General features: G+C 41.0%; 1 protein-coding gene across 4 annotated transcripts in view; it reads right to left on the reverse strand.

Annotated features, from left to right (window-relative positions):
- Positions 1-20,926, reverse strand: part of Rprd1a (regulation of nuclear pre-mRNA domain containing 1A) — a 45,276-nt gene that overhangs the window by 7,905 nt on the left and 16,445 nt on the right. For 3 of the 4 annotated variants that reach the window (XM_006525825.4, NM_001360807.1, NM_144861.2), the window contains exons 2-6: positions 16,929-17,058; positions 15,306-15,412; positions 15,130-15,227; positions 14,241-14,367; positions 13,970-14,145 (exon numbers count right to left, since the gene is read on the reverse strand). In XM_006525825.4, coding sequence (XP_006525888.1) covers positions 13,970-14,145; positions 14,241-14,367; positions 15,130-15,227; positions 15,306-15,412; positions 16,929-17,058 — 638 coding nt within the window. Of the gene's footprint in view, positions 1-12,484; positions 12,647-13,965; positions 14,146-14,240; positions 14,368-15,129; positions 15,228-15,305; positions 15,413-16,928; positions 17,059-20,926 lie in introns of those variants that run through there. The other variant, XM_011246895.3, reaches the window with a different exon arrangement.

A 20,926-nucleotide genomic window follows, 5' to 3' on the forward strand; every position in this document is an offset into this window, starting at 1 on the left:
GCCTCCTTAATCTTCTACCTCCATGACCTTGAGCAAGGATTACCTTTGATTATCTTAGTCTCTGTGCTTTTTTCTTTTCATTTTTTTTTAGAAAGGGCAGTTTTGCAGATCTGTAATGCTTAAACTGTGATTATCACTCTAGGATAGCATCTGAATTAGCTCAAAAACAGCAGCTGGAGCAGTGGTTCTCAACTGCCCTAATGCTGTGGTCCTTTAATATTGTGATGACTCCCAACCATAACATTATTTTTGTTGCTACTACATAACTGTAATTCTGTAACTGTTATGAATCATAATGCAAATATCAGTGTTTTTCCATGGTCTTAGACAACCCCTTGAAAAGGGTCATTCAATCCCTAGGTTTGAGAACCACTGGGCTAGAAGAGTAAACTTCCCAAGCTAGGTGGGTCATGCACTTGGAAGGCACAGGTAAAATACCCTAAAGTTTGTAACTAGCCTGGTCTATATAGTGAGTGTCAGGCCAGCATGAGCTACAGAGCTCTGGAGACCCTACCTTAAGAGGAACACTAAAATAAAACAGAATACATCAAGAGTTATTTTAGGCATCATATAGTTATTCTAAAACTCTCAATAATTTAAAGGTTTTTAAACTTGTACTTTTATTCACTTTTCCTTGATCCTATTTCTACTCTTTCTTTTCTACACAATTGTGACAAAAACCAAACCAAAGCAAAACCAAAAATCCACAGAACTAGGTGTAGTTCATGCCTGTGCTTTCAGTACTAAGAATAACGCAGGAAAGAGGTTCAAGTCAGTCTGAGCTAGTGATACCCAGTCTCAAAAGACCTATCCAAATTAAATATGTATTTAAAAACAAACAAGGGCTGGTGAGATGGCTCAGTGGGTAAGAGCACCTGCTCTTCCAAAGGTCCCGAGTTCAAATCCCAGCAACCACATGGTGGCTCACAACCATCCGTAACGAGATCTGACTCCCTCTTCTGGATCGTCTGAAGACAGCTACAGTGTACTTACATATAGTAAATAAATAAATCTTTAAAAAACAAAAACAAAACCTATCAAAACAAAGATGAATTTCCACTACATCTCCCAGATGCCAGAAAGACTGAAGAGAAGGACCTGCCTATTAAAGGCCCCCACTTCTTGGGAGCCCTCTGCTATAGTGTGAAGTGTACTACAACAAACCGGAAACACCATGATTAATTCTTTTGAGCTGGTTTTGTGACCTGTTGGAAGCAACTTGAGCAGATTTCAGAACACTATAAAAACAGGCTCAGACAAGTCACTCCCTCCTCTTTGCAACGACTAGATTGACAATACCCAATATCAACACCTATACTTTTAGAATAGTGACATCCTAGCACAATCAAAGACTTTTCCCTCCACAAAAATTTTAAAAGAAGTAAATACAACACTATTTCCATATAATTTCAGATGGTGAATCTATGTAAATATTCAATTGGTTTATCTCTTTAAATCACTGTGTATCATTATATGATATCTGATCACTTAAATTGTGCTTTGAACTCATCTAGCACACTCTAACCCAAACAAAAAATGCCAGTCATTATTTTAAATCCTCCATTTAATTTCTACATGTAAAGACTACATGCTATACAAGATGAAACTTGTCTTAGGGTTTTAATGCTGTGAACAGACACCATGACCAAGTCTTATAAAGGACAATATTTAATAGGGGCTGGCTTACAGGTTCATAGGTTTAGTCCATTATCACCAAGGAGCATCCAGGCAGGCATGGTGCAGGAGGAGCTGAGAGTTCTACATCTTCATCTGAAGGCTGCTAGCAGAATACTGACTTCCAGGCAGCTAGGAAGAGGGTCTTATAGCCCACACCCACAGTGGTACACCTACTCCAACAGGGTTACACCTTCTAATAGTGCCACTCCCTGGACCTAGCATATACAAACCATCCCAAAACTTATGTCCTTGCCATTAGAAACCTTCAAAGTCAACAGTAAAATGAAAAACAAAGGTTCAAAGTTTGACTGGCTCGGTCCTAATGCTTCCCATTGCGCCCACCTGTTTCTTGAATCCTGGAGTCAATCGAGCAGAGTGTTCTGAATGTTACCTAACTGAAAGCTCCTAAATCACCACAGGATCACCAGCTGAAGGGGTGAGCCATCATGACTCCCTAACTCACGATCCAAGGAGAAAGCTGTGACTAGATACCTTTGCCTTTTTAGAAGTAGACTCACCACTTTCACCTATGTAAATATTTGGGTGATTTTTTACATTCACTAACATGGGCAAGTTCATTCAGAAATGGTGCCTAGCATTCCAGGAAAGTTGAATCCATCAGCAACCCTAAGTTTAACCTTCAAAGAACCGAGGTAGGCTCCCAATGGAGGAGCTAGAGAAAGTACCCAAGGAGCTAAAGGGATCTGCAACCCTATAGGTGGAACAACATTATGAACTAACCAGTACCCCGGAGCTCTTGACTCTAGCTGCATATGTATCAAAAGATGGCCTAGTCGGCCATCACTGAAAAGAGAGGCCCATTGGACACGCAAACTTTATATGCCCCAGTACAGGGGAACGCCAGGGCCAAAAAGGGGGAGTGGGTGGGTAGGGGAGTGGGGGTGGGTGGGTATGGGGGACTTTTGATATAGCATTGGAAATGTAAATGAGCTAAATACCTAATAAAAAATGGAAAGAAAAAAAAAAAAAAGAACCGAGGTATTGGTAAAATGGGAACTGATAGGCAGCATATGACACTGGTGACTTCTCCATTAACCAGGCAACCTCAAAAGCAATATAATGCAACTTAAAAAAAAGACCTGCTTCTACAAATAACGGATGACTAAGTGGAGCTGACATAACTTGCACGTTTTATCTTCTGATTATTATTACATCACAGTATCTTAGGACTGTTAAATATCATGTGACATCCTATTTAAGGATGCCCCATTGTTCTACAGCTTCAAAGAAGTATGCCAGAAAGGTAAGTTGGGGCTAGTGTTTGGAATAAAAATTATATATAGTGGCCTGTGCTACATCTGTTGTATCCTCGGTGGGCTGATAACATGAGGTGCACACCCAAAAGTTCTGTGTGACGCTTCTTCATTCACACAGATTTTACTTAGGTTGACAACGACCCCAACTTTCCCCTCATCCTTGTCACGTACATAATCCCATCATACTATCACCTCCAACAGCAAGACTACTTTGCTTTCAAATGTCTTTCAACATAAAACCCACACTGGTGGGTTTTCAACACTTTTTGTCAGTTTTCCTGGGATGTTGGGCATCAATACCAACCAGGCCCCACTTCCAACTTCTTGCCTGCACAACTTTGCCAAGTCCATTGCAATTCTGTTGCACTACACGAATTTCCCCCCGGCTTCTTTTAAGGCTTTTTCTTTGGTGTTCTATGATGTGAACAGGATTTGCCTACAAGAAGACTGCATTTTGTTTTCTCAATCTCACTTGACATTCTAGTTTCCCTAGATCAGGAATTTGGTTTCTGCCATTCATCCTGGAAACCCTTAGTCATTGGGGCTTCATGTCTCTGCTGCTTCTCTCTTCCAGTATTCCAGGCATGTAACAAAACATCTCAACCTTGGATGTACTACTTGTGGGTTTGTCTTCCTGTACATTTTCCATTCTGCATTTGTTCAGGGAAGTTCTCATTAGACTCTCACACCCTCACCAACTATCTCCATGGCTGTCCTAAACGGAGTCAGGTGCCTGTCTGAAGAACTAGGTGAATTTTTCTTTCATGTCTTTATTTGGGATATTTTCACCTCTCTACTTGAATTACTGCCCAATGAGGCATGTATCTGCTTTACCCACTTGAACCCTTAGCATATTAATCATTTATGTTAAATTCCTGGCCTGGTCATTTAAAAAACAAAAAACTTCCTCAAACAGGTTAAGTTTGGTTCCTATGCTTGCTTTGTCTCTACATTGTTTTAACTGACATTTAACAATGTACCATGCAACAGTGACGCAATCATGCTAGGGTGTGAAGCTTTATGTTAGCATCTCATGAATTAGGCTGTATAATGTTGAAGATATAGGTGTCAGACATTGAGATCCCAACATTAGCAGTAGTGCTCCTAGTTCTGCCCTTGGAAGTAAACCAAACTCTTGGGATAGTGTCCAAAGCACCTGAAGGCAAGCATTCACACACATGCATTTGGTCCCAGCGCTCGCTCTCCTCCTGCTCTACTTTGAGGCATTCTGTATGTACATCTGCTACTGCCCTGGCCCTGGCTCCTGCCTCTGGATAGACTGTGGACAGCTCACTCACTTTGTTAATATGGAATCCCATGTTTACTAGTTCAGCTCAATGCCATCCTATCTACATTACCTGGCTAATAGATTACACTGACTAGTACTTTCCCATATTTGGTATTACCTAGTAAATAGCAAATCTTAACCATGGGTGAAGTTAGCTAATCTTGGGTAAGTCTTCAGAAGCAGCTCTAAGCAAATGTGCATATACATTTAAAATATGTACATTTTTCTAAGCTGTTGGCAACAAAAAGCTGTCTCCTCCAAATTATCCAATAGGCTTCTGATGTTGTGTGTTTATCTTTTTTTAATCCAGAAAACCTAAACATGGTTATAATCTCAACAGTCTATTAACTAGAATATTCTTTGGAATTAAAATAATTAAAACATTGCAGCACAACAAACTTACTTAAGTCTTATCACAATCAACTTCTATTTAGTTCTACATTGTAACTTGTTGAGTTATCTCAATTCTGAAGTGTACTAATTTTTCCTATAAACTCCCAAGTGTTTATATGCTGGAACAAGACTCAGAGAGGCTTCAAGAATGAAAAAGAGTTTCTTCCACAGCAGTTAGTATTCTACAAAAGCTGACTATAGGCCAGTAAGCCTGACCAAATTTTACCTATGAGATTACAGTACTCTAAACATCACTGAGCCACCCTTAAATGACTAATCATTACTGCTTAAGAGGCTCATGTTTTATCTCACTGCCAGCCCCATGAGTTACTGATCAGAGAGGCCCCTCAAACTCCACAAGCTATTGCTATCACACTTGGTTGCATACTAGAACCAGACCGTAAAATCCTGTTGCTGCACTTTGATTGTAGGACACAAGAAACTGCACTGCCTTGTTAATTGCTCCTACTGTTTTGTTCCATGGTCTCAATCCAGTATCAAACCTCAAAATCTACCCATGCCAAACTTCCACACAAAAGCTCACTTTGCTACAGTATACAACAGGTTCTTGTTCCTGTCAAATGTGAATTCTATAATCCACACTTCAGTTCTGAACAGCAGGTTCGATGGAGTGATTTTAGTTCTAGCACTTGTGAAAGACAGAAAACAGATACCATAAGTAGCAAATGTTGGTTCATTCACACTGACTTTCAGCTGCTGATAATGTGTGCCACACCATAGGAAAATAAGGGATGTGGTACACCTGAACTTGCAGCATCAAAAAACAGTGACACAAGTGGAAGGTTTGTGGATTCAAAAAGAAATCAAGAAACAGATTTCTACACATCTCTTGTTAGGCAGAAAGTTCATGAGATGAACATGCCCACCAAAATCAGCAACAGAAACATTTAATCTACTAAAGATGGTTACATTTTACTCTTCTTTAGCTCTAAGGGGAAACATTTACAACTACATTCTCTTTATTTTATAATTTACTTATAATGAGTATACAAAGTTCATACCTTGGATACTAAAGGACTTATAAGCCAAAATGTAAACAATTTTGTAATTAAAACCTTTAAAAAAAACTGAGAAAAAAAACCTCCAATCGTGTGCATTATGCATAAGCGTTGGTACACTGTATTCTTCAGAAGGGGTCTCATACAGCTCAGACTGGCCTCCAAGTCACTATGCAGCTAAGCAGGACCTGAACTTCTGATCCTCCTGGTTCCATCTACCCAGTGCTGGGATTACTGGCATGAACCACTGTGGTGTTGGGGATCAAACCCAAGGCTTCAGGCATGCTAGGCAAATATGCAACCATCTAATTCATCTCCAGTCTAATCATCCATCCAGAGAAGGGGACATGCATGTATCAAAGGCACAATATAGAGGCCATGGAACAAGCTGAAGGAGTCAGCTTTTGCCTTCCTGCACATGGGCTCTGGGGATTAAACTCAGGCCAGGCTTGGCAGCAAAGTGCCTTTACTTGCTGAGCCATCTTGCTGGTCTGCCGATACTTTGTTTTATACACGTTTTAAAATTTTCTTTTAAATATAGTGTCCATACGCTTGTAGAGATTAGAGGACAGCTTGCAGGGATCAGTTCTCTCCTTCCAGTGTGTGGGTCCCAGGGGCTGAGCTCAGGTCATCCGGCTTGGGGGCAAGGGCTGAGCCCACTGAGCCATCTTGCCAGTTCCTTTTAAACGTATTTATAACAGTATCCTGTTCGCAGGTAAGTACCACCATAACACATTAACCTTAAACTACAAATCCAACCACATGTCACTTTGCTGTACCATGCCCTGTTCTTAGGTCACAGCCACAATGTCTGGCTGCTGTTGTTTATATTGTTCCTTTCTTGCCATGCCTAGATTATACCTTTGATGATTCTGGAAAAAAACAAAACAAAACAAAGAGCTTTCCTCATACCTACAGCATGTGTCTTATGATGGACACTAACTAGTTAGGGCATTTTCAATAGTTACTCTATTGTGACCATTTTTCCACCACACACATAACCTACTCCACCAGCTCTTGTAGTGCTGAGATAGTAGTGGGCTGATCTCAGAGCCTCATGCATGCATGGTAGGCAAGCACATTACCACTGAGTCACAAACAGCTCAGTGCCCAGATAATTGCTGCGAGAGGATGCATACATTCTTCAGTGTAAGAAGGAATAAGAGGGTAACAGGGATGAATGTGATCAAATAATGGTATATGTGTATAATATTGTTAAAATAAATACTAACAAAAAATTTTTAAAGGTCAGTGCCTACAAGAAAAAAATTTCCATAAATTATTTATGCCATAAAAAGGACTTATTTACTCAAATGTTTGAATATTCTCTAAAAACTAGAAATGAAAGATTCACTATATATTTTACAAACTTACTTTCCTCAGAGGCCATAACCTGCCTATCAACCATATACTTTAAAATGTTGATTTCCCTAATACTTCAATGCATGGATTAGGTGAAGTGGGACATGGGAGACAGAAGCAGATAGATCTCTGAATTCAAGGCCATAGTGAGCTCCAGGACAGCCGTGGCTATGTAGTCTCTTTAGGGAGGGGAAGGAAGGGGAGGGGAAGAAAAGGGAGGAGAGGAGAGGGAAGAAGAAGGGAGAGGGAAATAGAGTAACTATTGGAAATGCCCTAGTTAGTTAGTGTCCATCATAAGACACATGCTATAGGTATGAGGAAGGCTCTTTGGTTTTTTTTTTTTTTTTTTCTTTTCTGGAATCATCAAAGGAAATCTTGGCAAGGCAAGTAAGAGCACTGTTAGCAATCAATAAAGTCTAAGGAATTAGCAAACTAAGCAAGAAGCTTAGTTTCACCTTTGTAGAAAATGCACAAGAGCTAATTAAATGGTATTTCACACTTATGCTAACAGATCTGACACTACAGTAGTCTCTGCTAAGCCCTGCAGGCATGGATATTTTAAGTCACTGCAGACATTCATAATCCTTGCTAACTCGCTGTGTCGTCTTTAAAAGGAATCCTGTATTTCCTGTGGCTCCCCAAAGCAAGAAAAAAGTCCTAAAGGCCATGACAACAGTAGGTAAACTGTTTGGACAGTAGTCACCATACACTTGGAAAATCTACTTCCAGTCAGCTCTAGGTGAGTCCAGAAAACCAAAGTCTTGACTCCTGACTCTCTCTTTACTCACCCTAAGCAACAGCTTGCAAACTAGTTAAGCACCTGTGATAGTATATTCCTTTCTTCAACAAAGACCTTAACAAATTGGCCAAATCAACTCCACTCATAATTAATGTGGGCATAGTGAAAAATGCCTGTAATTCGAGCACTTGGACGTCTGAGGAAGGATTCAAGCCAGTCTATACACAGAGGGAGATCTCATTAATGAGCAAAAGAGGACAGTTAGGAGACAATACTAAAAACACTAGACAAGCCAAGAGTAAGGCTTTCTAAAAGAATAAAGCAAGCAGAACCCAGCATATATATGACAGAATATAGAGGAAAACCTTGTAGAAATAGTTCAAACAGGAGAAAAGATGAGCAATATGGAGTAGCAATCCAGAACATTTCATGTATGTAATAAGAATATAATGAGAAGCTCTAAGTAACTCAGAAGTAAAACCAAAATTCAGCAAAAAGAACAGGTCTCCAAAACCAACATCCTAGTATGTGCACAAAACCATGACCCTCTAATAATGCAGAGGAGGAAAGGGTTGCTCAGCAACACCACTGTTTACTGAAGACAATGCTGACAAAGTCAACTAGAATAACCTTTCTTTCTTTTTCTTGAGACAGGATCTCACTCCAGGCTATCCTAGAACTCACCATGAAGACCAGACCCACCTCAAATTTGGAGATCCGCCTGCCTCTGCCACCCAAATGGTGGAATTAAAGGTGTGTGCCTCTATGCCTGGGCCAGGATAACTTTTCAAGCCAATCAACAAAATTATGAAAACTAATAAACACCAATAAAAGGAACTAAATTATTTTTGACAGAAGCTATAGAATGGATGGACCTAGAAGTTGGCATGCAAATTAGACAAACATTTCACTATTCTAGTAGTCAGGGTTCCTGACAATGGAAATGGTAGCAAAGGAAAAGGGAAGCATAGAAAACTGCTGTTTCCCGGTGGGAGAGCTTCAGCTTTGCAGGAATTCCAGAAACTGACAACAGAGGCCTCATAAGCATGAGGAATTGGATTTGGTTCCCAGAACCCACAAAAAATAATTTGAGTGTGGAGAGGCTCACTTTAATCCCAGCCCTGGGGAGTAAGAGACAGGGAGATCTCTGAGGCTCATCAACCAACCAGCCTAGCCTACTTGGCAAATACAAAGCTAATAAGAGACCCTGTCTCAAAACACCAGGTCAATGGTGCTTGGGAAAGAAACAGTAGCTGATGTTGTCCTGTGGCATATATACACATAAAAACTGTGCATCTCTTGTTGGGTTATTTTTTTTCCTCCTAAGAACTTAAAACTATCACAAATAAGCAAAGATTTAACTTGAGATTCAGAGCAGTAGTTTCCAACAGCAACAAGATGAATGTAATAGACATCCCAAAATGTTATTTAAGCCAACAGTTTTCAAAAGTAAAAACTGAAAGAAACAAAGTAGGTAGATGCCATTTTACAAAAGAGGATATAACTTGGCTATTAAAGTTAGACTGGTAATCAACAAAGAGTAGATGGCAGAGAGCTTGCTTCTCACAGGAAAAGTTTTGGGTGTCATCCCCAAAAATAAAGGAAAAGAGGAGGTGTAATAATTATATGGAAATGTTTACAGTTAATGTGCAAAGTAAGACAATATATAAAACAGTTGTTCATACAACAATCTCATCTTTCAAATCTTAAGGATGAGAAAAGTTTAAGGAATAATGGAATTGTAGATAGCAATGCATGTAAAACTATGATGACCACACACCACCTTTACAGTATTAACAAAATTTCACCTCAGGTAAGCATGGTGGTGCACACTTGTAAGCAACAGGAAGGCTGCACTAGGCTTCAGAACTAGCCTGTCCATCACTTCATTGCTACCACTCAAACAAGCTCAGACCACTGTCTGGAATACTAACTGTTAGATGAATTCCTCTAAGAACTCAGCACATCCCACCTTTCCTTCTAGTTTACTCAGCAACCAGAGTACAGCCAATGTCACTGCTCCTTCCTGTGCTCTGAGCTTCTGTCACCATCTCTTCAAGACATTCAAGTGCCTTCCTCACTGCAGGGCCAACCTACTTTGAATTCCATGTCACTTGTACGAGCCCTCTGCCTCTGCAAGGCAGCACACCAGTCATCTGTACATGCTCTCCATCCCGGAAGGGGCGAGGGGAATTCCAGATGCATTTGGCCCTGTCCCCTTTTCAGCCTCAGCCCACTCAGTGGCCGGCAGAGTGCACTCTACAAGTCATAGACCACTCAGGTGTTCCTCTTTTACCAAGGGAAAGGACAAAATAGGAACACTTTCACAATGTAAAGAGTGGCCATTTTCACCTTTGTTCAAATTACCGAGCCAAACTTGTAGCTACCTTATGCCCTGAACTAAGGCCTTTCTAGCAAGCAGTCCTCTTCCCAGCCTCTCTTTCCAGGGTCAGTCATACTCAACCACCATGGCCCACAGAGTTTACTACAGCCAACTAAGATAGAGAGGCAAAGAAACCACATTTCATAGTCTTACTTCAATACATTGCTTTAATGTACTGCTATTAATTCCTTATTATATCTACCTTATACATTAAACTTTACCTTAGGTATAAGTGACAAGAAAAATGACCCATAACATGAAGGAATAAGCATTCTCAATTAAAATACAAAGTATGAAAATAAAACTCTACACACACAATAACCATGTTGTTGCAATGACAAACATGACAGGTATTAGAAAGCAACCAAAGTCACAGTTTGCACAATTAAATTTAACTTACAGGTCAGTATACACACACAGGAATTAAAGGCTGGGGCAGAATCTCACTATGTGAAGGCCAGCCTGGAACTTCCTACAAAGATCAAGCTGAGAGCTGGGCAGTGGTGGTGCACACCTTTCATCCCAGCACTTGGGAGGCAGAGGCAGGCAGATTTCTGAGTTCGAGGCCAGCCTGGTCTACAGAGTGAGTTCCAGGACAGCCAGGGCTACACAGAGGAACACAAGCTGACGTCAAACTCATGCTCTCCTGCCTCAGTCTACACAGTGCACTAAGACTAAGACACATGAGCTATTATACCTGGCCTATTAATTATTAAAGGGATAATTATCTTCTTCAGTTTGTCACATCTCTAACTCATATGCAAAACAATTTCCAATAAAACAGGGGTTCTATCTCTGCCCCCCAGTACTGGAATCACGGGTTCACACCACTTACAGATGGAACTTGCTTCGTTCAAGGCTGACTCTGAACTCAAGAGGTCCACCTCTGCTTCCTAAGTGCTGGGACTAGAGGAGTCAAGCACTTTATAAAGGCATGCTTATTTCACAAACTGTACTGTGGAAGCTGAGCAATCAAGGATCTCACTGATATGGAAGAATTTCTCATCTGAACATTGCTTCCTCTCCAAAAACATCAAATGAAAATGTCACTTTAAATCATCCTACCATGGCAGACACAGACAATCCCAGGACTCCTGAGGCTGAGGCAGGAAGCTTGGGGTTCCAGACCAAATCAATCAGTCTATCAATATCTGTCTTATCTATCTGTTCAAATCAATCTATTCACCCCATTTCAGATCAAGTCAATCAATCTACTAAGTGTACATAACTATCTAGTGTGCAACAAATTACCTAGTATATAAAATTTTCAGTGATTCCAAATGCTTTAATCCTGCCTTCCTCAAGACATTAAACAGCCACTTCTTAAACTTATACTTTTGTTTAATTTTTGCACAAAGAATAACTGGTGACAGCAATACATCATCAGTTTCACTGAGGCTCCTGAGGACTGTGACCTGAGCCATCACAGCTGATACAAAACCGCACACTTTCAACTTTCAGTCCTTAGTCTCTATGTCAGGGTGGTGATGCCTTCTAATACAAAGCATATGTAAATACCAACTCACGGTCACAGCTTACAACAAAAATGACAACTGCCCAATGACAATTTATAAGGAGTTCTTGCTATTTTAAACTTCCTAGTTTATGTAACTAGAATCCTTAAAAGGATGATTCTGAGCTGGGCATGGTGGCACACACTCAGCACTTGGGAGGCAGAGGCAGACAGATCTGAGTTTGAGGCCAGCCTGGACTACAAAGTGAATTCTAAGACAACCAGGGCTACACAGAGAAACACTGCCTTGAAAAACCAGAAAGATTTAAAACAAACAAACAACATAAAAAAAAAAATCTGGTTATTTTTTCAAAATAAAATTCAAATGTGCTGAACACTAAAACTCCCTCCAAGACTATTTCAAGTCAGTGCATAGATGGAACAGGAAGGATTAGAAAGCTGGAGAAACACTTCTAATTTTGCAAAGGGGGTATGCTTTTTTCTATAAAAACAAAAAGCCAGGACGGCTTTTCAGGTAGGATGCACTGATGCTGAAGACTGGATGCTGTGTCTGGGCTCTAAGCAATCCAATAGCACTCTGTGAAAATGTGGGAGCTGCTTTGTTTCCCTGTGCCTCACTGCTATGACTATAAAGTGTGGATAATAATGCACCCTGCTGTGCAGGGCTGAGTAAGGTGATTATGTGAAACGCCTAGAACAGGACTCCCAAGACATGGTAAATGCTAGTATTGCCACCATCAGCTCTGTGCGTGACTATTAACTAGGAAACTTGGCTAGACTGCACCAGCAAAAGGTCTGGGGGTGGGGGTGGGGGTGATCTATTTTTTTATACATCAAATATAAATTCCATTTTTGAATCCAATGATAGTCAACATCAAAAGTGAGAAAGCAGGTATTAAAGTAGAATAATAAAGCTTCGCTCTTCAATTTTCAAAAACATGAGACAATACAGGCTTTGGAGTTTGATTTTATTTTTAGCTGGAAGAATATGCTAACGATGATGGCATCAATAGAAGATACGCCGTGTCCAATATCTGCAATAGAAGCTCAACAGAAGTTAAAGAAACTGTACCAAAAGGCTGAAGACAAACACTGTTGACATACTCACCCTTAGTGCTGTGAACAGTGAAAGAAGTAATGACAGATTATTAAGACTGAAGGCCACTATAACATCTCAAACAGGTAAGTCAACTAGCAAATTCATGTTCTAAGAAATTCCATTGTATCTTTCCCATTTCAAGTGGGCAACCTCTTCCAAGACAGAGCATAGCACCAATAATTGAGCAAGTTTATGTGAGCAGAAAGGCAGCAAACTAAAAAGGGACAGTGCAAAATTAGGAGTTGAGCATTTGGTGCTCTCAGAACTGCAACAGCAGAGCCAGTACAAACAGCACCTGGGGCTTACTGAAAAACTAATGAGCCAAGAGCTAAATAATAAAAAATAAACAGCCTGGCGTGGTAGTGCACGCCTTTAATCCCAGCACTTAGGAGGCAGAGGCAGGTAGAATTCTGAGTTTGAGGCCAGCCTGATCTATAGAGTGAGTTCCAGGACAGCCAGGTTTACACAGAGAAACCCTGTCTCGAAAAACCAATAAACAAACAAACAAACAAACAAACAAACAAACCTAAGAGGTAATACCATGATATACCTGCAAATTTAGAACAAGCTGTCTATAAAAAAAGGGACTCAAACAGAACAGTCTTACACAGTACTAGAATTAGAACAATTCAAGTAAGAACTAGTAAACCCAATGGTCTTTTAAATAAAACCCAGCTCTCCTATACTGATAATGGCCACTCTGCTCAAAATACATGATGAGACTGCTTCTTTATTAGCTCCTAAGCTCCCAGACTCATTACCAACAGTAACAACCGTACCTCACCCATCCACACCCTTCTCTGGAACAGCGTGTGCAAGCCCAGAGAGTGTGCATGTCCAGAAATATGTTAAGTATGAGAATAAAGAGGGGGAGAGAATAATTTGAATACTTAAAAGATGGTGGTATTTACTAGAATAAGAATTCGATAAAACAAACAATTTATTGCCGCTAACACAAGACTTCATTAGAGTTGTTATGTTCTTATTATTTTTGTGCTTGAAGAGTTTCTATTTTTACTATATGAAATTTCTTATAAATGATTTTCAAATGTAACAAATTCTGCTAACACCAAAATTTCAGGTTTACTTAATCAGGCTGCTGAGGTCAAGGGCAAAGAAAAATTCTTGATAGCAAGAAAAAGCTTACCTGAGCCACTGGCTAGAACAGTCCGAGATGCAAGAACTCTAAGATGCACAGATACATTAAAATATATTAAAATTAAATTAATATGCACTAAAGAAGAAAAAGGTTACGCACTTCCAATTTATGTTCTTTCTCTGCAAGGGCTTCCTTTTGACAACGAAGAAAATCTGCTAACATTCGGGTGAGTTGCTTTCTATCATCTATTTCTGCCGCCAGTCTGCCATTATAATCTGCCAGCAGCATACAAGCATCTTCTACCATTTTAGAAAGCCTCTCTCCAGATTCTTTGTCTAAGAAAGCAGAGAGCAAGGCAAACATTACACACGGAATGACGGTGTGCTCCTCCCAAGCGACACCATGCGTGGGTCTCACCTCCTCGTCTTACCTGTTATCTTCTCAAGCAGGGACACTTCTTGAACTTCGACAGGCAAAGACGCTATCCTTTGATGGACTGCTGCGTCACCTGAGGCTGCATTTTCTAAATCTTGTAATGCTCTAACAAGGTCGAGAGTCTAAAAGATTATACAACTTCAGAACCAGAAGAAAGCAAGCTCTAACAAACACACAGGACTTGACACCTCTTTCATATTTCTAATCTTTAGGAAGCATTCACCAGTAAAGTCTGCAATATATAACGCTTAAAACAACCCTTTTTGCATGTGTTTGGCCTCTGTTTGTGTGTCTGTGCAACATGATCATGCCTGGGGCCACCAGAGGCCAGAAAAGGGTGCCAAATGCCCCAGAACTGAAGTTATAGATGTTGTGAGCTGCCTAATGTGTGCTGGGACCAAACCAAACCTAGTTCTCAGGCTAAGAGATTAACTGATGTTAAGAGCAGCTCTTAACTGGCAGCCATCTCTCCTGTTTCTACATGTTAAGAAATTGGTTAGGTAATGCTAGTGCACACCTTTAATCCCAGGAGACGGGAGGCAGAGGTAGGTAGGTAGTTCTTTGTGAGTTCAAGGCCAGCCTGGTCTATATAGTGAGTTCCAGGACAGCCAGGGCTACACAGAGAAACCCTGTCTCAAAAAATGAAAAATAACAACAAAATCTTATGCACGCACGCGCACGTGTACACGCGCGCGCACACACACACACACACACACACACACACACACACACAACCATACTACTTCAAACAAAAGCAAAAGCAATTTGTTAACCAGGAAAGAGAGAAAGATTAACTTAGTGCCTTTCTTATACCCAGAACACTGAAGTCATCAAAGCCCAAAGGTAATCCAGAGCTAACATCCCAGAGCTGCTTTGTGATTTACCTGTGGTGGCTCACTTGGGGACCCTAGAGAGGAACAATTTTCATTCTCATCCACCTTTATTTGCTCATAAGTCCTCTTCCTTGCCTTCTTATCTCCATCTGATTTAAAAGACATGAAATGTTAATGAGATGTTTTCCTAAGAGGGTCACACAAAGAGAGCAAGATCCTGTACTTACACAGCGCGTGCTTGAGTTGCTCTAATACATCATTTTCATAAACAGATCGTTCTTCCCAAATAGATAACACTCTTCCAAGGTGCTTCTTACAGCTTTCATCAGTTTCACTGAAAAAAAGAGAGACAGACAGACATTAAAAACTAAGAATAAAAATGTAGTTAGTAAGTGCTAGCACAAAGTAATGATTTTAAATGTGTCCCCCCCCCCCACACACACACACACACACTGGCCCCCAGCGAGAGCTCCCAAACACAGCTGAGCATCATGGCAGCAACTCAGGAAAGGTGACTGAAACACTGCCCTTGCCTCCCTTAAGAACTCAGTAATAAAACTGTACATCAAAATGGTTTTAATTGTCAAAGGCTGATCAGGATCAGGGGAGGAGGACACAACATTTGCTCCAACACCACTGGGAGTAACTGGGACCAGCGGGCTCCAGGGATGCAGGAAGCCTGCCTGACCAGTGGCTTGGGTTCCTTCCGGTCTGTGCCTGTTTCCCTTGGGCACAAACTTCACAGCCAGTTTCACAACACGGAGAGGAAGCTCCACTCCCAGGTGCTCTAACAGGCCCAGGATCATAGGATCAAGGTGAGGAGGACACAACATCTGTTCTAATTGTCAAAGGCTTTAGGAGGAGACACTAAGGGTTTACAAAGATGATGTTCCCAAGTGAAAGAGCTAAAGGACCCAGCACTAGGGAGGCAGAGGCAGGCGCATTTCTGAGTTCGAGGCCAGCCTGGTCTACAAAGTGAGTTCCAGGACAGCCAGAGCTACATAGAGAAACCCTGTCTCGAGAGAAAAAAAAAAAAAAGAAAGAGCTAAAGGAAAGTGTCAGGTCACTTTTTAATTTTACTGAACCCATCAATATATTTGGCATGGAAATCAAATGGAGCTTTTCAGCAGCTCTTGTCCATAAGTGCTATGAATGGGAACATGGTGCACTGAAGAGATCTAGCCCAGTTAAGAGAAATCAGGAGCATTATCTGGGAATTAAGAGCAAATCTGAAGACTGGCTCTACATGGGACTTAGGTGACTTTCATTTTTTTCAGCACTACCTAACCTGGGTTTTGCATTTGTGTCACAAGCCTAGGGACTGGAGTCCAATTCCCTGGGACTTACGTTATAGAAAGAGTGAATCAACTCTAATCTCCATCTGTGTGCAATAATACATGTGAATATGCAAATAAATGAAACAGAAACATTTTAAAGTGCATAAAAGATTTCCATGCACAAAATTACCTGAAGAAAATCTTTTCGAAAGTTTATGATTATTTTAAATAGTCTTTATTTCTAAAGCACTTAATTGTTAGGAAATACACGCACACACTAGAAACCTGAAGAAACACTGTGGTATTAAGTCCAGAATATCAGACATAAGATGAAGGTGTACAAGAATACATTTCCAGTTCAGTTCCTTCCTCTGCTCTCAGTGATGTTCATCCCAGCAGGATACAGCAGGACATACAGGAAAGCTGAGATTCAAGCATTCAAAAGCCCCTCATCAGCCACATAACTCCTCACAGAAAGCAAAACCATCACACACTGTATGAACGCTTTAAGCAAACCCAATCTGTTTATCTTGCTGATTCTAAACCTTACCTCATGCACAGAAAGGATCCTACCTTGAAACATGCTTGAATGCCTCCACTATTACTGGTGCAAAATCTTTTGTGAACTCTGGCCCCTTCCTTTTGCTGTTTTGAATGACATCATTGGCCAAGTAGAGAAAAGTAAGCTTCCTGTTGGGTTTGGCTAAAAAATTAGAAAATGAAAAAAATTAAGATACTAAAACCTCCCCATTTAATTTAGGCAAACTTTTTAGAACATGAACAGTTCCCACTTCTCCGAACACACTCATCACGTCGCTGCTACTAACATCTCCAGGGTAGCTACTCAGCCGCTTCTCAAGGTTGGTCATGTGTCGGGAAGAAAGGTCTTAAAGGGGTCAGTGATGGCTTGTAGGTTTATCATGGCGCCTGGGCCACTGGTGTCTTCCATCTCTGATCTCATCATCACTCCCAAGCTAAACATATTTTATATCCAGAAATGCTCAACATGCACAAAAACTACATCTCTGTAAGTCTTTATGTATTAAGCTTTACAAAAAAACTGAAAATTGCTATTTAGTAAGGTGGTGACGAGTCAGCATTCTAAACATGGAGTCAAATGTATTAGTGAACTCAAAGTCTTTAAACTATTGTGAAAAAGCAGAGTACAAAATATAGAACAGATTGCAAGACATATCACTCAATTATGTATATTGCCTTATGCAATACATATTTGCCATTTGACCAGTAAGACAAAATAATAAAAGGTTAGATTTTTTTTTCCTCTTTAGATTACATACACGGCCTTATGTCACTGAGTCCATCGTGATAAAACATTCTTCTACCTGCTATATAGTCTGTGGTATCATGAGGCCACAAGATTCCAATAGCTGTGGCCGCAGTATACTTTACCAGTGAGTTTGGCGATAAGGTTGAGAAGCAGAGGATACTGTTTAACTTTTATCAAGACCAGGCTTGCAAGTTGAAGAGTTCTACAGACTGGGAATACAGCTCTATGGAAGAACATTTACTTGGTATCCATGAGGCCTTGGAAGGAGATGGAGGTGGGGGCAGGGGGTAGACAGAATTGGTTGGATAACTATGAACAAGAATTCCCAAAAGAAACTGTCTGCAAAGGAATGTTATCAAGAGGTTGGAATGTCACAGACCCAGAGTCTAAGGACAATTTATCTTTAGTTCTCTTGCTCCTCCTTGGCCACCTCTGTGCCAGGCCTAATATCCTGTGACTAACAGAGAAGGAGCCCTTGGATGTATGAACAGATCCCCTAGTTTCCAACAATTAAACAACTAAGAAAGAAGTCAGGTGTGATGACACATGCCTTTAGCCTCAGCACTCAGGAGGCAGACAGAAGGATCTACTCGAGGTCAAGGCCAGCCGGCCTGATCTACAAAGCTAGTTCCAGTACAACCAGGGCTACACAAAGAATCCCTGTCTTGAAAAACTAGCCCCTCCCCCCAAAAAGAGCAAGGAGAGAATCCTGTCAGATAGCACTAAAAGCCTGTGTAGCAGGTTTCTCCGTTTTGCTGTAACCTGCTTTTCAGATGTACTCACTAAGGTATTTGAAAAGTATTGTGATATTATAGCTTTCCTTGCTCTGTTACTACAAAATTCATGAACTAGGCTAGGCATGGAGGCACATGCCTTTCCTCTCCCCCATCAGTAGGCAGAAACAAGAGGATCTCTGGGAGTTCCAGGCCACCCTCGTCTATACAGTGAGATCCTAACTCAAAGCACAGACAAGTGTGGTGCCAAGGAGGCAGGCACAAGTCCATCTCGGGTCCAGCTCAGACTGCATGGTCCTAACACCAAGATATTATTTTCAATTTTTCCTCTTGTGGAACCAAGGTTAAAATATGAGAAATTCTGAGTGCTCCCTATAAAGCCAGATGTGATAGCGAACACATTTAATCCCAGCACTTGGAAGGCAGAGGCAGGTAAATCTTTGTGAGTTCAAGGCCAGCCTGGTCTACAAATTGAGTTAGTTTTGGGACAGCTAGGGCTGTTACACAGAGAAACCTGTCTCAGAGCAAGGAAGGGAGGGAGGGAAGAGGGTGGAGAGAGAGGGAAAGAGGGAGGGAATCATGAGAATGCTAGGAGGAAATTGCAAAAAAAAAATTTTTTTAAATAAATTTAGACAGTTTTAAACATAATAGCCATTAATATTTTCACACAGGCCTGTAACAGTGGCACCTGGGAGATAGCTGCAATAAAGACTGAGAGTTCAAAGCCAGCCTAAGATGTAAAGAAAGACCCTGTCTAAAAACCTAAAACAAAAAAGCTAGGGTTGTGGCTCAGTAGTAGAGTATTTGCCTAGTATGCATTAAAACCTGGTGTTTTCCATCTCAAATTTCTAATTCCCTAAAGAAACTCTGGGGTGGCAGGCAGATCATCAGTCTAGGCCACAAATCTGACCTAGTCAGTTCCTACACTTTTGCTGTTCACAAAATTCCCTAAAGATACCTAGTTTCCATATCTTCAATTTAAACAGTTTTTATGCTATGTCTGCTGTGTGCCAGAGATCATAACTGGCACAAAAAACAAAAACATCTTTCCTACCCTGTTCATATTTTTGTTGTTTGCTTTTTTGTTTTTTGTTTTTCAAGACAGGGTTTCTTTGTGTAGCCCTGGCTGTCCTGGAACTCACTCTGTAGACCAGGCTGGCCTCGAACTCAGAAATCTGCCTGCCTCTGCCTCCCAAGTGCTGAGATGAAAGGCATGCACCACCACTGCCTGGCCATGTTAAAAATTTTTGCATGCTAGTCACACACTGGCAGATTATAAACCTAATACTAAAATGCATGTTCCTTCTTCCTTTACTTCCTCTTCATAAATAGTCACACCAACATGAAAGCAATGATAAACACAACACCCACTGTGCCCTTCTTATGTTTTGCTATATTATCATCAATAAAGTATAAGCCAAGTAAGTGTCACTCACTATCTGTATCATGTAGTACTATCACTGTACATCCCACTTCCCTGAGGGAAACCATATGCTGCTCTGGGTGGACAAGTATAAACCCTTTCCCTAGAGCCAGTATATCAACACACACACACACACACACACACACACACACACACACACTTAAAAAATGGCTTATAGCATTTCTGCAAGTGGATGGTGGGCAGGCACACAAATATACCTTCTAGAAAGCTCAATCAACCAGGAAAGATCTGTATCTTGTGTAGAACAGTGGTCCTAACTGGCAGGTAGTAAGAAACTTCAGAAGGCAGGGGTCTTGATGGAAGAAGGTCACTGAAGACATTCCCTTAAAAGCTATATTTGAATCTGGCTGCCCCTTCCCCTCCCCCTCCTGCTTCCTGGCAGCAGTCAAGGTCACCATAAGGCTGCTTCTCCACAGTTCCAAAACCAAAGAAGCCAACCAACCATGGACTGAACCATGAGTAAAAGAAAAGCCCTCTTCCACTTCTGGTTTTGGTTTGTGGGTGTTGATGAGACAAGGTAGGCCTTAAACTTGGAGTTTTCTTGTCTCCTGTTCACTATCTCAGATATTGTATCACAGTAGTCGAAAGTTACAACTAAACCGTGAGAATACTACAAAGGGCCAGATAGGAGGAGGAGGTTCCAAACTGGAGCTGAGATTTCTGTCTTGTTCTCCTTGCCCACCTTAACCACCTCTATCAATTCCCTTGCTTTCTAGAGGGGCAATGCTTACATAGAAGAAAAGGTGTTCTCTTCACTGTCATGATGTCCTGCCTCATCCTAGGGCCAAAACAATGGGACAAAGGACCTCAGACAAAACCTGTGAAGCCATGAGCCAAAAACTTTCCTCCTTAGACATTGTTAATGTAAGGGATTCTGTGGCACTAATAAGGAAGGCTACTAATGCAGTTTGAGCCTCAATGCTATACCCATTTCACACAGGTCTCCGACGATACTAATGCTATCAGTCTGAGGCCCAAACTTTTTTTTAACGTAAGGTCTCAGTCACTATATAGCCTTAGTGTGATGGTTTGTATATCCTTGGACCAGGGAGTGGCACCATCTGAAGGTGTGGCATTGTTGGAATAGGTGTGACCTGGTTGGAAT

This window comes from Mus musculus, chromosome 18 (genome assembly GCF_000001635.26).
Source record: "Mus musculus strain C57BL/6J chromosome 18, GRCm38.p6 C57BL/6J".
NCBI classification, from domain to species: domain Eukaryota; kingdom Metazoa; phylum Chordata; class Mammalia; order Rodentia; family Muridae; genus Mus; species Mus musculus.